The 15447-nt window shown below is 38.1% G+C and overlaps 1 protein-coding gene and 1 long non-coding RNA gene across 2 annotated transcripts; one reads left to right on the top strand and one right to left on the bottom strand.

Annotated features, from left to right (window-relative positions):
- Positions 1-1214: 1214 nt before the first annotated feature.
- LOC113131676 (ras-related protein ORAB-1-like) lies at positions 1215-11102 on the bottom strand. The gene is made up of 6 exons (XM_026309218.2): positions 10709-11102; positions 8356-8428; positions 7944-8039; positions 5701-5796; positions 3342-3473; positions 1215-2148 (listed from the first exon to the last, which is right to left on the bottom strand). Exons 1-6 carry the CDS (start codon positions 10720-10722, stop codon positions 1948-1950), a joined length of 612 nt encoding a protein of 203 aa, XP_026165003.1. The 5' UTR covers positions 10723-11102; the 3' UTR covers positions 1215-1947.
- LOC113131678 (uncharacterized) lies at positions 9978-15324 on the top strand. Its single transcript, XR_004463223.1, has 3 exons — positions 9978-10489; positions 14988-15096; positions 15196-15324. It is a non-coding gene; the product is annotated as an uncharacterized LOC113131678 (long non-coding RNA).
- Positions 15325-15447: the final 123 nt, after the last annotated feature.

Raw genomic sequence — 15447 nt, 5'->3', positions numbered from 1 at the left:
GCTGCAGATACTGATTAGATTCAGGTTTGGTTCCATTCACTACACTTTGGATGAGGTTAACTAATAGTTAAACGAAAAACTATTTATGTTATTTATAGCAAAAGCATTCCCAGTGTGTTTTAGTGTCTGAAACCTTTGCACAGTACCTACACAGTATTTATAGGGTAGTAGGCATACCGAGGAAACAGACATAAGGGGAGGAATATATAAGAGTACGAGTTAAAGTTTTTCATTCAATCTGGAAATGATTTCATGCACCAGGATTCCTTTTTATCACTCGTTTCATAATAGTAATTTATTCGTATACCACACAGACCTGTTGCGTTTGTTTGTTTCATCGCAACTTTGGTCGTGAAACATAAGTTGTTTATAGAATTTAAAAGGTGGTCAGTGAAGTACTGTTCACTGGAGATAATGTAAATCATTACCAGGTTCGTTAGCGACACAGTAGTACTGTTGTTTGATTCGTTGTTATGAATGTATGTTAGGAGATGAACTCACATTTGCAGCTTTTCTTGCAAACAAAAATGTATCCCTGTCTTTTATCTACACATACACCAGAATCTCCTGTCGGGGATGAATAAAGTTGATCTTATGTATTAGGCCTTGAAGTTCAGTGGTTATTCTGTGTTGTACCACTGGTTTTAGAGCATGACAGGTTAGAGTACCCATTTAATCAGAGCATAGAAAAACTTAGTTGTATTTATGATTTTCGTGAAAAAAGTTATTTAATAGTCACTGGATTGGCAGTAGGAGACTTTTTCTTCTGAAAAAAACCTGTCATATGCTGTTTCAATGTCTAATATGTCGTTTTATGTACATTTGGACTGTATAAAAACCAGTCTTTCACCAATTGACTTGACATGTTCACGTTGTCCAGGGACATTGAGTAGCAATGAGACGTCAATAAAATCGTTACGTATAAACTTAGTGTTTGTAACACCCTGAGTTAGCGGTCATCACATCACAGTGAGCCCGCATATCCTCGGTGACATTGATTCCATCCACAGTCTTATTTATACACAGCACACACTTGTCCCATTTTCTTTTCAAATTGAATTCAGTCACCTTTATTATGAAAACAAGAGAGCAGTATATTTTATATGTGCAACTCTGTAATGTAATGAGATTACACAGCAATTTGCAAACAGACCCCATGTAAAAGGCATAATATTTGCCAAATGGATGCAGAATAAATATTTTCTAGACAGGACTTTGCATTTCATAGTCTGGTAGTACAATATTTATTTTCAGTTGAAGTGTTACATGTTGAGCAACAAACTCGTCTTTAGCCACAAATTTAATGCAGGAAAAAAAAAAAGAGTCAAGACTATCCCAATAGTGTAATGAACACTACAGAACTGGTAAATCAGATCTTACATATATATATATACAATGTTTATGTACATATACTGTTGCACTAGATTTTAGATGCTGGACAGTGAGACGCTGCTGTGGAGAGGTTTGTGAGAGAAAAAAAACATCTTCAAATTGGGACAGACTGACAGACACATTCTGCTATAGAGCAGCATAATCACAGAAGGAAACAAGGAACAGAAAAGATCCATACAAACAGAAACCATAAAATTGAATAATAATAATTTACCACCCCTGCTGTAGGAATGTAGGGACACACATACTTGTCTCATGAACCTGCATTCAGAGGGCCAGATTAAAGTAACCTCTTAGGGGTCTGAGATAGGGGGTCATGCCAAATCACCAGTAGCAGGACAGTATGCCAAAAAAGATGCTTTACTTTTTTTTTTTGGTAGTGCAGCTACAGTATGTACAGTACAAATACAGGCAACACATGTGAATCATGTCCTCCCTGTCCTGCCTGGTTGGGGGGGCCTTTGCTAGGACACAGTGACGTTTAGAAGAGGATGATGGCTGATAGGCCTGCAGAGCAAACTGGGGGTGGGCGCCAAAGTGGAAGTGGATTCTCTCTCAGCAGCATCCTCCCGATGTAGGCTTGACAGTAGTTCCAGGGGTCAGCTTCACATTGGGCTTCTCCCCACCTCCAGCTGTAGCTCCGGGGCCCATCCTTTTCTTGATTTCAGCAGCCATTGTCATGAAAGCCTGCTCCACATTGGTGGCATTCTTAGCACTAGTTTCCAAAAATGGGATGCCTAGAGAGTCTGCAAACTCCTGAACACAGAGTATGGACAGAGAACAAGTGTTAACATTTGTGTTTGCAGTTGCAGTTCCTGACCAATATAATAATGATAAAAGGCTGGCACACAACGATGTGCCATACTGGTCAAGTGGGTTATAGGACATAATGATGCTAAGTGGAAACACTGGGATGATGCAGTTTAATTGATGATGCTAAATTAAGTGATAAACTTACTTTCTTATTTACTCTGTTGACTGAGGGAGTTTTTATTCCAAACAGTAATTTGTTGCCATTAAAATAATGTAATTTTGTTCATAAAAACATCCTGATGAATGAATAACAGAAGGATAGACAATCTTATAAAATAGATGCATTTAATAAGAATGTTTTAATTATTACATATGTACTAAATCATAGTTGATTGTGATATTTATTTTAGGTGATGCAACCAACAGATGTCCAGTGCATAACTCACGGTGTGATGTGGAAGTTTACACTAAGAATGGACTGTCGAGAAGTATGAGATGTCTGGTGTCTGATATTAACACTCAGATCAATATTTATAAATTTATAAACCAATCAAGGAGGAGGAAAATTTATTCAGCAATTTTAACACTGCGCCAGATGAGATAATAAAATTTATGAAATAAACCGCAGACAGGACAATAGAAAAAGCCAGAAGCCTAACCAGGGAGGTGTAGGGCAGCTGAAGGAGAGGACATGATACTGTGAGGTTGAATCAAAACCTGCTCAAGAATTATAACTCAAAAATCCCAAAACACATCACTGTGCTTCAAACAAAGTGAATGATTGGTCAGATGGGTGGAGCAATGAAACAACATGTCACTTCAGGACTTGATCAGGGCTTACATTTAACAGTATGTACAAGGTTCACAGACTTACTGATTTGACCAGCAATTACCAAATATTTTGTAAACATAGGATGGGACCTAACAAAAGACTGGGTTTTATTGTGAATCTTGACTGCATCCATAACAGCATCAAGTCAACTAATTCCAAGATTTACTATGAAAGACAAAATAAATCATAAAAAAAAACTAATAAACTTTCATTATGAATATGCAATCATGTAGCATCATATAACAGGTAAATTAACAGTGCCTGATTGCACTTCTTAGTGATCAGAAAATGAGGGCTAATACAAAATTAATACAATACAAAGGTTGCTGCAAGATGAAAAATATGCTATGCTACCCCTTCTCACCTTTGCTGTTGTGTAATCCACCACCTTTTTTGTTGTCAGGTCACACTTGTTTCCAACCAAGAGCTTGTTGACATTTTCACTGGCATAGCGGTCAATCTCCTGTAGCCATTGTTTGACATTGTTGAAGGACTCCTAAGAAAGGAATCAGAAAAACATTTCCAACAAGTTAATTTTGCTACTACCTGACCTCAGCAGCATCTACAGAACCAGATTTACAATACTACACTACAAATTTGCATTAGGACTAGTGTGCAGTTTTTTTCTGACAGAAAGCCAGTCTGAAGTATTGCCAGGGCAAAACATGACACAAGAGAGCAAATCATAAAACACTGCAGTTTGCTATTACAACTTATAAAATCTGAGCACTATACTGAAGCTACTGTATGTTTCCATTCACAGTTCAAGTGCTATAATTGAGTTAGTCCGGACAAACTTCAAATGTGATAAGGATGAGTAGGGCCTAGTCCCTCATATCTCCTATGTTCTATGAACTGTCCGGCCAACAAGCAGTAAATGGTCTTTTATTTGTATAGCACTTTTCTATACTCATGTGTACTCAAAGCGCTTATACACTACTTGTCCATTCACCCATTCATCCACACACTCATACACCAGTGGAAGAGGCACCAGGGGCAACTTGGGGTGCAGTGTCTTGACCAAGGACATTTCGACCTGTGGACCAGCAAAGCCAAGTATCCATCAACCATCTGGTTCAGTCGACCTGGTCTACCTCCTGAGCCACTGCTGCCCCCCAGACATGACAAGAAGAGACTATAACAGACGGTCAGGACTGCAGAGAGGTTCACTTGTCAGGAATTCAAGTAGCGTATACATAGCCATGAGTACATACACATATACATTACAACCTACTTACAGAGAACATAATGTCGAAAGTGAAAGCAGCAAGCAGACGACTTTGCCTGGGGATTATTGACCAGATTGGTCCAGGTGGACAGATAAGGAATGGTTATTTCCCTGCATTTGTGTTCATCATAAACTGGACAGTCATACGCTGTTTCAATACAGTTACTCTCCCATTCAACCATTAAAGAAATCAGCATGTAAAGATGGTTGCCTCGGTCGTGCTTTCTCTCGTGCTTTGTTTATCTGATGTTCTGGCTTTCTACAATCCATTTCGGGTCACATTCACCAGAGAAGAGCTCCTAAACATCACGCAACTAACTCCAAACACACTTTCTCCTGTCATTGTCGAAGATAAGCTTTCTGACAGACCTGAGACAGCAGGTGAGGCTGGGGAGAACTACATCCAGCACCCGGTCACAGGAGCCCCACAGGGATGTGTGCTCTCCCCCCGCTCTTCTCCCTCTACGCCAATGACTGCACCTTAGGGGACCACTCTGCTAAACTCTCGAGGTTTGCAGAAGAGACAATGGTCATCGGTCTGATCCGAGATGGTGACAAGTCTGTGTACAGACAGGAGGTTGAACAGCTGCCTCTGTGGCATGGTCGTAACAACCTGGAGATGACACTGGACTTAGGAAGGAGTCCCCCTATGCTACTGCCTCTCACCATACTCATCAGCACTGTATTAGCAGCGGAGAACTTCAGGTTTCTGGGATCCACAATCATCTCCTGAAGAGGACACCTAACATCAGCTCTATCATCAAGAAGAAACAGCAGAGGATGTTCTTTCTGCATCAGCTCAGGAAATATATCCTGCCTTAGGAGCTGCTGTTAAAGTTCTACAGGGGAATCAATGAGTCTGTTTTCTACCATAGTTCAGCATCCAAACACGACAGTTTGGGCTGCAGAAAGAATCACTGGGGCCAACAAGCCTTCCATTGAGGACCAGTACACCTGATGGGTGAAAAAGAGGACAGAGAAGATTTCTGAAGACCCCTCACATCTGGGTCACAAACTGTTTGAACTCCTCCCCTGTTGGCAGAACACGTACACCAAAACAACCAGGCACAAAGAAAGTTTCTTTCCCTGTGCCATCATAGCAATGAACACTTAATTCATGTTGTCTGACAACAGACCACTGTGGACAACCCCCAGTGCAATACCTGTCCAAGTGCAATAACTGTATTGGTACAATAACAATGAATAACTGTAAATACTGTATCTACAGCAACTGTAAATGTAAAATACTCAATTAGAAGCGCTTCTGCTTTCTGGACTTGACCAAGTGCTAAGTCTATTTCTCTTCCTACTCTATTTCTCCCACTTGTATTTATTTAATCTTCTCACTGACAAGCACACACAGAGCCACTATACTCAAATTCCTTGTGTGTCCAACATACTTGGCAATAAACCTGATTCTGATGTTTTTCTAAGGCAAAATCTCACCTGCTACTTTATGAGTTGTAATAGGCATTGTAAGTGTGGAGTTACTGACCTGGTCTGTGACATCGTACACCACAATAATACCATGGGCACCTCTGTAGTAGCTGGATGTGATTGTACGAAACCTCTCCTGGCCTGCTGTATCCCACTGTCAAATGAAAAACATGAATACCTCTGATGAATGGATTTGTAAAAGCAACACACTTTACACAGGTTTCAGTGGACCATAGAAGTGTCATCAAAGCGAATATTTTCCACCAATAATAAATCTGTTCAAATTTCACCATTTACAAGAGAAAATTGCTTTAGTGCCTCCTAATACCACTTTAGTGAAACATTCCATTTAAATAACCACCTATAGCCACATAAGGCCATATTCACACTTTCATTAATTCATCCACTGTTTACGAGCTTATTCTTATTTATGACAGGGAAGTCAATTAAATCAGTGGTTCCAAAATAATATGCCATGAAGCAAGTCCAAGTGTGCCGTGGGATTTTGTTAGCCTAGCCAGCCAGCGTATTTTTCTATTCTATAAAAAGTCTGGAATCTCATGGGTTGAGATCGAATTCCTAAACCAATGAACACAGAATAAAAACCAATCAGAGAAACGAAGGATATGACATAAGCAAAGTGATAGTGGGACCAGTATTAACAAACAAACCTACTATTAATCCAACATGGCGTGTGGTAGAGTAGCAATGCTAGTGAATGACTGTTGATGTTTTTGGTGTAAAAACATGAAAATACATGGTGTTATCACCAGTTCTGTGCATATTTTTCAACAGAGTAAACAGTAAAAGCCAGTTGTAGAAAGTTTTGCGGACTTGGGACAACAAGTCAGTGCGTATGTGCAAGGTTTGTTTAAATCTGGTTGGGCGACTGCAACGTAAAGCCCGCCCCATTGCAGATAAATGGATGTGATAGGCCTGACTCATTTGAAGGCAGAGGAATAAACTTCCTAAGGCAGGGGATCCAGACCCACATTCCTTTGCCAAGAAAGGAGTGGGTCTGACTGGCCAGGCTAGGATTTTGGGACAACTATGCATAATTTTAGCGACGTTTTGCCATGTCATCCTCCTTGTCAGTTCCATTAAGCTTTAATGTTGTGACCTGTCTGGTTTAAACTCAAACTCAAGTCAAACATTATTTATATAGCAGTTTAAAAACAAGTAAAAGGCAACCTAAGTGCCTAAATAAACAGATGACTTAACAAATATAAAAGTAAGTATAATCAACACAACAAACAAGACAGTATTCTGCATTGCTTTAAATTGGCGTGTTGCTGGTTTGAAATTTCAAAGAGTCTTGAATTACTCTGTAAAATCTTTTATAATTAATATAATAATTTGTCAAATTTTATTTGCATGAGTAAATACAAATAAATGCTTACAGAGTGATAAGAGTAATAACACATTTCATAGAGACTGTTGTGCTTGAAATGGAATACCTTGAGATTTTGGCTTGCCCTTTGGCCCTTGGACACAAAATTTTTAAAGTCATTAAATTAATTTAAAAAAAAATTATTGCCAGATGTGTGTTATAATTTAATAATTGTTTTCAGTAATTTGTTAGGTAAAAATACTGAATCTGTTTTATTTCAGCCTTTCAAATGTTACTATAAACAAAATATATTGAAAAAGAGGACAGAGAAGATTTCTGAAGACCCCTCACATCTGGGTCACAAACTGTTTGAACTCCTCCCCTCTGGTTGGCAGAACACGTACACCAAAACAACCAGGCACAGAGACAGTTTCTTTCCCTGTGCCATCATAGCAATGAACACTTAATTGGTATTTGCACAAATTTTAAAAAGGACAAATTTTAGGACATCGCATTTGGGTCTGTGAAGTTGTGAAGGGAATTTCTTACATTTTTTACATTTAACAGACTAAACAATTAGTTGATTAATTAATATAAACTTTAAATTATTAATAGAGGTTATTTTTAAAGCAAATACAGTATGTTTCTCTACTTGTCAACAAATCTTATGTGCAGTCCCAAACAACACTGACTGTATCCAACTATTGTGTGTATCTAGAGCCTGATATATATTTCTCTGTGCCACAGACTCCATAATTGTCCAAAAAATATAAATTATTAAAATATAAAAACTATATAATTGTGAAGTGCTGTTAAATATTTACTTCCTCGAGTAGAGCAGGGGAAATAAAAAAGTTGTTTGGGTCTTTTATGATGTAGCAATAAATAAAATAAATAAATAATGCCATATATACCTTTTAAACTTTTCAGCTGTACAGATGTAGTTCAGTAGTATCTAGCAGGTTACTTACAATCTGAAGTTTAATAGTCTTTCCGTCTAGTTCTATGGTTCGTATTTTGAAGTCCACACCAATAGTGCTAATGTAACTTTCTGTGTATGTGTCATCCTGCAGAGAGATCAGAGTCAGAGTTAGGTGGATCACACATCCTGTTTACTTCCTGTTTTACCATACACACCAATAGTACTATCACTCATTACTAGTACAAGGTGCTGGTATAGTGAAATTTTCAATAGTACAAAAAAACTGGAGAATGTTACATTACAAATAAAAGTTTAACAGACACATTTAAGGATTATACATAGTTAGGTTCATATTGAGTTAATAAAAAAGTCAGTTAAGTTACATAGCTATCCAATAGTCTGCATTAAATCAATTTACAGTACAATACTGTCAGACTGGCTCCAGCTTGAGGAAAACTTACTGCAAATCGGAGAAGAAGACAAGACTTTCCAACACCAGAGTCCCCAATCAGAAGCAACTTGAATAAATAGTCGCTGAAAGGGAAGGACAAAAATACTTTAGTTGCATATTTTCAGAAATGGGTAACCAAGTAAGTAAGTGATAGATTACCAATTTAACCAATTAAATGGGTGCCATATTTAGCCCTGGGAACGGGCAAGATTCACTCAAGACCTGACAGAGCTAGTTCAAAGCGGTGATGGGACATTTACTTCTAAAGCATTCAACTTTCATGCAATGTCAGTTTCAGTTACATGTATGCTCATCAGTTACATCAGTGTTTCTGAAACTGTGGGGCACACCCTCCTGAGGGGGTACACAAAGGCTTGTCAGAGGCAACTTTTTCCCCTTTCATGCCATAACATATAGCAGGCAGAATTATTATAATAAAGAATAAATTGAAGAGACACTTAGAGACCTTACACCCCAGTCACATCAGTAAGAGCCTGACAGCAGGCGCTAATACCCAGATACAGTCACGTGACCCTTCATTATTATATTTTTATATTGTACTTGTTTTTGCACAATTTGTAGAGTTTGTTCTAAAAATATGTGCAGTGTATAAAATAAATATGAAGATGTTCATATTTTTTATTAATATGAAAATTACAGTGTTCATGTTGAAATAAAAGCTACAGAGCTGACTTACTGACTGGGAAGGTTATAGATAAATAGATAGATGCACAGTTTTCATTCTCAAAGACTACTGTTGAAGCATAGAACAACTTGCATCCTAAGGGTAGGACATTCTCCTATAACATAAATTCCCTACCTTATTATCATGTAACAAGGTGGGCTTAGGCAGCATGTAAAGCCTAAAAATATAAATAAATGGAGAACCAGAAGACTACTACTACTTCTATTTGATGGATCTCTCCTGCATAATATACAAGGTGTGAAACCTTAAGCAAGGAAGAACACTGACTTCTTGAAAGGTAGTGAAGGGTAATGTGTTATCATCTCAGAGGATGCTGATAGGTTGGTTACAAATAAATCCCAACTTCATAGTACGCTTTACTCACAGGCTTAATGATAAAGCATACCTGACATTGGCAAAAACTTTTGAAATTAAAGTACTGTATCAAAAGTAGTAACTGGCACTTCATAGCAAATCTACATTTATTTCACAAGCAACATCAGTAGAGTGAAAAAAGTTTCTCACACATCAGCTAGGCCTGTAAGTTTTGTGCCTTCCACAACATCTCAGGTTCTTCCCTTCCCCCTAAAAAATCCAGTCATTCCCTTTTTATTAAGTCTGTGACTGTGGACAATGACCATCCCTATCCACTGCCTCAACACAACTCTGATGACGATACCAAGTCAACCAAAAACACGGAGTAAAAATGTGAAGTACTATGAAGTAGTACTATGAAGTAGTACTCATCCTCCTTAGTGATACTTTGTTTGTTTTGAATAGCTGGCCTATACCAAAGATGTTCATCATTAATGCTTGATTGAGCAGTCTACAAAAGGCAATGGGACACCAGATAACATCATCAGGAGTAATGTCAATATAAATACATGTTTAAGATTTAACACTAATACTATATAACATCTTGCCAACAACTTTAGTCTACCCTTGTGAACATTTTCTGAAAGCTGAACTAGGTGATTGCTTAACACTGCTGTGATGAAACCAAGGGCTTGTTCTGTGGCATGTGACCTACACATGATTGCTTCACCACTACTAGTCCATTTGACAGAAAACCCAGTCATGATGAACAGCAGGTAAAGCGCAGAATCAGTTACCTGCACGAAAACAACGGATGACTGACTAGTAGCGTATTGTTTTAACAGTAACAGGGTTAAACTATCACAACCACACACATAGACTGAACATGACGGTGGTACTGCGTGATGTTGAAGCATAACTATCGGGTTGTGTATATAAAATGCAGGGAACCTCTGTTGACAAGTCACTATGCTTTTGACATCATGCCAGTTAGCTAAATACAACTAACCAGTAGTTAACGCTATTGTTACAGTGAACAGTCAGCCTCTTAACAGAACTACAACCGACATCCTCAGCAACCGACGATGCCGATACAACGGCCACTGTGTTTTACAAACAACGTAAGTCACATATCTACCGACTGGTAAGTGCTTAACATCAGTCCACTGATGATCCTGTAAAATGAGCAGAGTATCTGAGGCAGACATAGGTGGGCATTAATGTGTGCTGACGTTAACCATTAACTTACCACAACTGCTAATGCTAAGATATTTTCACAAGCGTAGCTAGCTATCTGTTAGCACAGAGCTAACCTTAACCATAGCCCAAAATATAACAGACCATTGTTCAGTATGATACTTACTATTCTGGATTCATTGTTGACTCGATGTATGGTGAATGCCCGTTTCAGAAATGTCTTTTTCCTGTCTGCAGATGGAAAATGAAAGCAGTGGCTAACGTTAGCTTACTCTGCTCCCCAAACCACGGCCGGCTACTTGGTTCTCAGTAAAAATTCAAAATGGCTGTAGCTCCAACCAGGAAACAGCTAACATTAGCCAGCTGGTTATCTGAGTCAGGAATAACGGGTGCCTGGTGTCTGGTATCTAAAAACAGACACTTGACCCTATCTCCAGCCGTAAACCTGTGGAGAATAAACAGTGTGTTAGATGTGCGGCTACACGCCCGGTTCGCTGTCTGACTGTGTCGTTACTGCACAGTGACCTGTCAGCCCTTGGAGGAATTACGTCATTTAGTGAAACGTGGCAAAGCGGAGTCACACATTGACCCATGCACACACAACTATATACAACTCCCCGACTAATACTTCGACGTAAACTTCAAACCACTACAAGCTGTGCTGTCTGCTTTTACCTACAAAGAAATAAGTATCATTTCCGGTCATATTGTATTTAAATGTGGTTAGTTGAACACATAGGCTTATTTTCCAGTAACACTTTACCTGTACCTGCACCTGTACGGTTTGCAGTTTTTACATCTGCGCCTGGCATTTTATTGACCCGTGCCTCTCAAACTATTTGACATCGTAAATAATATACCACATTAGAAATGATGAATATATTATAATATTGCATATTTTGAACATAACTCCAAAATGTTCTGTCCTGAGTTGCTGAGCATGAGTCATGGCAGTCATCCCTTACAATACTGAACCAGTAGCTCCTGTCAGCACTGATGCTGTAGATGACAAATAATGAGTCAACTGATAAAAACGTTGCTGCATATCTTAAATATCCAATGATATGTAAAGTATCTGTGTGTTTCTATAACAGTTTTCAAAAATTCATTGCTCTTAGTGGGCAGAAATTGGATTTTTGTATGTAGAAGGACTACATTGCAAGCCTGTAACTGTATGAGACATCTTCTTCCACTTCACAATAAACATTTATCATGCGTTTTGTAAAATTATTTTATTTTATTGCTCTTAGGGGTTAGATGGAGGCAGATGAATCCGCTGTGGCATAATTTATTTGTTTATTATTTATGGTATTTTATTATTTAGTAAAAATTATATAAAAATGTACAGGCACACATGGAACACCAAATGTGAAGAATAGTGCAGTTCACTTGAAAATAAAATGTAATCTGCACATGTACTAATCAGCTTCCAGGTGATCTTAGGACATTATTGCGCCCCAGATGTCTATATCTGTTATTGCATGTAGTGCAGAACTGCAACTCAGCAACAAATATGAATTACAAGCAAGGAGCAAATCTTTGTAATTGTCAGTTCTCAGCCCTTGTGCTTGTACTTTGAGGTGCTCCCACAAGGAGGTGCTATAGACAAGTCAGAAACGTCAGATTGAACAATAGTAAGTCCACCCATCCGTTATTTATACCCACTTATTCCTATTTAGGGTCACAGGGATCTGCTGGAGCCTATCCCAGCTCTCTTTGGGTGAAAGGCAAGGGTATACCCTGGACAGGTCACCAGTCCATCACAGTCAGTTCAATTCAATTCAGTTCAGTTCAATTTGTTGATATAGTGCCAAATCACAAGACAGTCATTTCAAGGCACTTTATAAAAAAAGATTTTTTACCTTCAGTAGAAAATAAAAGATTCTAGAAATAGAAAAATAGTAAATGGAAAACAAATATAAATTAGCTGACCAAGTTTGAAAGCCTACGGACCTTGACACTTAGAATGATATTGCATTTTAAGGGTTTAACCATTCAATTAGCTGGAAAAGAAGTGTCATAAAACTCAGACTCAGAGAATACTCCAGTTTCCTCCCACAGTCCAAAAACATATATGTCAGGTTACCCCTGCCTTCCACCTGAAAGAGAGCTGGGATAGGCTCCAGGAGATCCCCGTGACCCTGGTTAAGGAATAAGCGGGTATAGATAATAGATGGATGGATGGACACTCTAACTCAACATTACTAAAACCAATTTCCCGTGTCAAGCTGTGACACTGTATGATGATTCCTGCTGTGGCCTAAAAAGGTCAGACTTCCAGATTACCCACTGTATTAAAGTAGTGTTCTGAAGTTCTAAAGAGAGAATAATGTGGAGAAGGGACAATAAAACAGTTAAAAATAGGTTATTCGTTATTTTTGACTGTTTTGTAGTTTTTGGAGGGCTGAGGATTGTATCAGTTTATTTCCATTGTCAATCATCTGCTCATATCAACAGGAACATAACTCCATGAAGTCTCGGGGAGTGCTTACATGCTGCTAACATCTCGCTCTCTGTGAATTCCTTGTAAGGCATTGCAAATGATTTGGCAGATGAGTGTGTAGGCAGCTGAACTGGGTGCTGTCATGCCATTCAATGGTTTGTTATTACTTAGTATTAGGTCTATAGTTATGGGTAAGTAGAGCCTTTGTCCAACTCCTTATGCCAGCCAGGCTTCATAAAAATATCATTACAAGTTTTTCTGATCTTACGTACTATGCAAAAGGATCTTTACAACATATTATCACTTATTGGGCCATCCTGTGAATTCAGCAGTTAAATAAAAATGTTAACTCAGGGAGAGTCTGTATCAAGGTTGCCCAGAGTAGTTCCAAAACCCCACAGGAGCAGGGCTGCACCACCAAAATAAAAATACTATGTTGTTTAAAATGGTTAAAATACCTAGCAGTCCATCTAACCTGAATATCTGCTTACTGTAGGAGTAAAGAATAAAGAAACAAATTTGATATGTTATTTTAGAATCATCACGATACCTCATTTAAAAAATGTCAGTTTATGTATGTGTGTGTATATCAAGCTCTTACCTAGGTCCTCCATCTTGAATTTTAAATTAGGTTATTTAGTCATTAAAACACAAAACCAAAACAAATGAGACTAAGGTGTAACAAGATCACATTTGATTATGATGGTAATAATATTAAACTGTGGTCAGTAGTACTTTCTTTTTCATGTGTTTTCACAGTACCAAGTCAATTCATTTACATCTCCCTTGTTCCATTCCACATTTTTTACAATAGAACAATTGATGTACACAAAATATTTCAAAGTGAGAAAGCTGAAAAGCTCAAGGTAAAAGCCTTTGATACATTGCTTCACTCAAGTTCTAGAAAAAGCTAGGAACAAGGAAAAAACAGAAAATAAGCTGTGAGTTTGCATCATGGTGGTCACCTTTCACATGAAGTGAAGAAATGCATTTATTCTAGACCCGCAGTCTGTGATGTAAACCGAGTTAAAACTCCTCAGACAGTCGGCACATTAACAGCAACATTATGCTAAAGATGCATTCATTTAAACATGTTTTCGCTCTCAACCACCACCAGAGTTATAGTCTAGAAAAACGAAAACTAAAATCCATTACATTCCTGGATGACCTCTACAAAAGACCAGAACCAGATGAGGAAATGGGGCAAGACAGGATATCAGGTGTGATCTGTACTTGTGTCCAAATACAGAAGGGTTCAACAACACTACTGTACATTGATATTTGTGCATCTATAGACAACTGAAGCAGACTGCAGCATTTCCAGTTTATTTCTGAACCATACTGTAAAGTAGCACAATCCCAATGCACTGAAGTGCCCTCGTTCTTGATGTAATGGAATCTTTATGCAAAGACATTAAAACTGGAAGCTAGTCAAAGACAACCATGACATACATCCTAATGCTAAGCTGCTAAAGTACTTTTTAGATCATCGTCTACAGGATTATGTATTTTTGGAGGAAAATATTGTTAGTGTTCTGATGTGACATTAACTGCTGTGCTGAGCTGCATGTTAAAAAGAACTGTGAATTTTTAAAAAAAAAAAGTGAGAAATGCATGTGACTAATTGGAAGAAAACTAAACTAGACAGTCAGGAGGTCTACATAAATTGTCTCGCCCAATGTTTTTGATAGCCTGTGTCGTAATTTTGCAGCAAGTGTTCTTTTAAATTTTTAAAAACTCTGCCAACACAATATCATTTTCTACACATAATTTAACTTTAACAGCAAACTACTGCCTGCTGGTAAATCTAAAGAATTACAGCTCTAAAGGTCTACAAATTATGACTCACTTGAAACCTACAACGGATGGTCAAACACAGTCAGTGCAACACAGAGCATCACACTGTTGCCCTAGCACACACTGAACACATCATACTGACAAAATAAGTAGCTGAGAAATGCCTCTGTGGGGAGCAATTGTGATAAGATTCCTATTTTTCTAGAACATGAACATAAGTCCGAGCTGGGGAACAGGACAGGATTTCATTCTGACACGCTGATATATTACCATGCCCATAGATTTTTTCTGAGGGAACAGAGGCTTTCAGCAAGGTAGGATTTCTCAGAACTGCAATACTTTCAATCTCTAAAAAATATTTTACATCTCATACTGCACTGCTGCCATGCTGTAATTTTCCTGCAATTTTGCAGATCTGAAGACTTCTTTGGCTAAACCTACACATCCTCAAAAAGGGGTCAATAGAAGATTAATTACTTATCCCTGGGCACCTCACACAAATGAAAACTGTTTGGGACCAAAACTTAAAAAAAACAAACAAAAAACAGGTTGTTTCTACTGTTTTGAAATGAATATTGACCCCATGCAAACATATTCAGTGATTCAGTGTTAAAATGCAAACAGACACATTTTGATATACAATGTGCAACTTGGTACAGATTTCA

This window comes from Mastacembelus armatus, chromosome 15 (genome assembly GCF_900324485.2).
Source record: "Mastacembelus armatus chromosome 15, fMasArm1.2, whole genome shotgun sequence".
In the NCBI taxonomy this organism is placed as follows: domain Eukaryota; kingdom Metazoa; phylum Chordata; class Actinopteri; order Synbranchiformes; family Mastacembelidae; genus Mastacembelus; species Mastacembelus armatus.
Note: the sequence above shows the minus strand (reverse complement) of the source record. Positions and strands in the feature narration are given on the sequence as shown.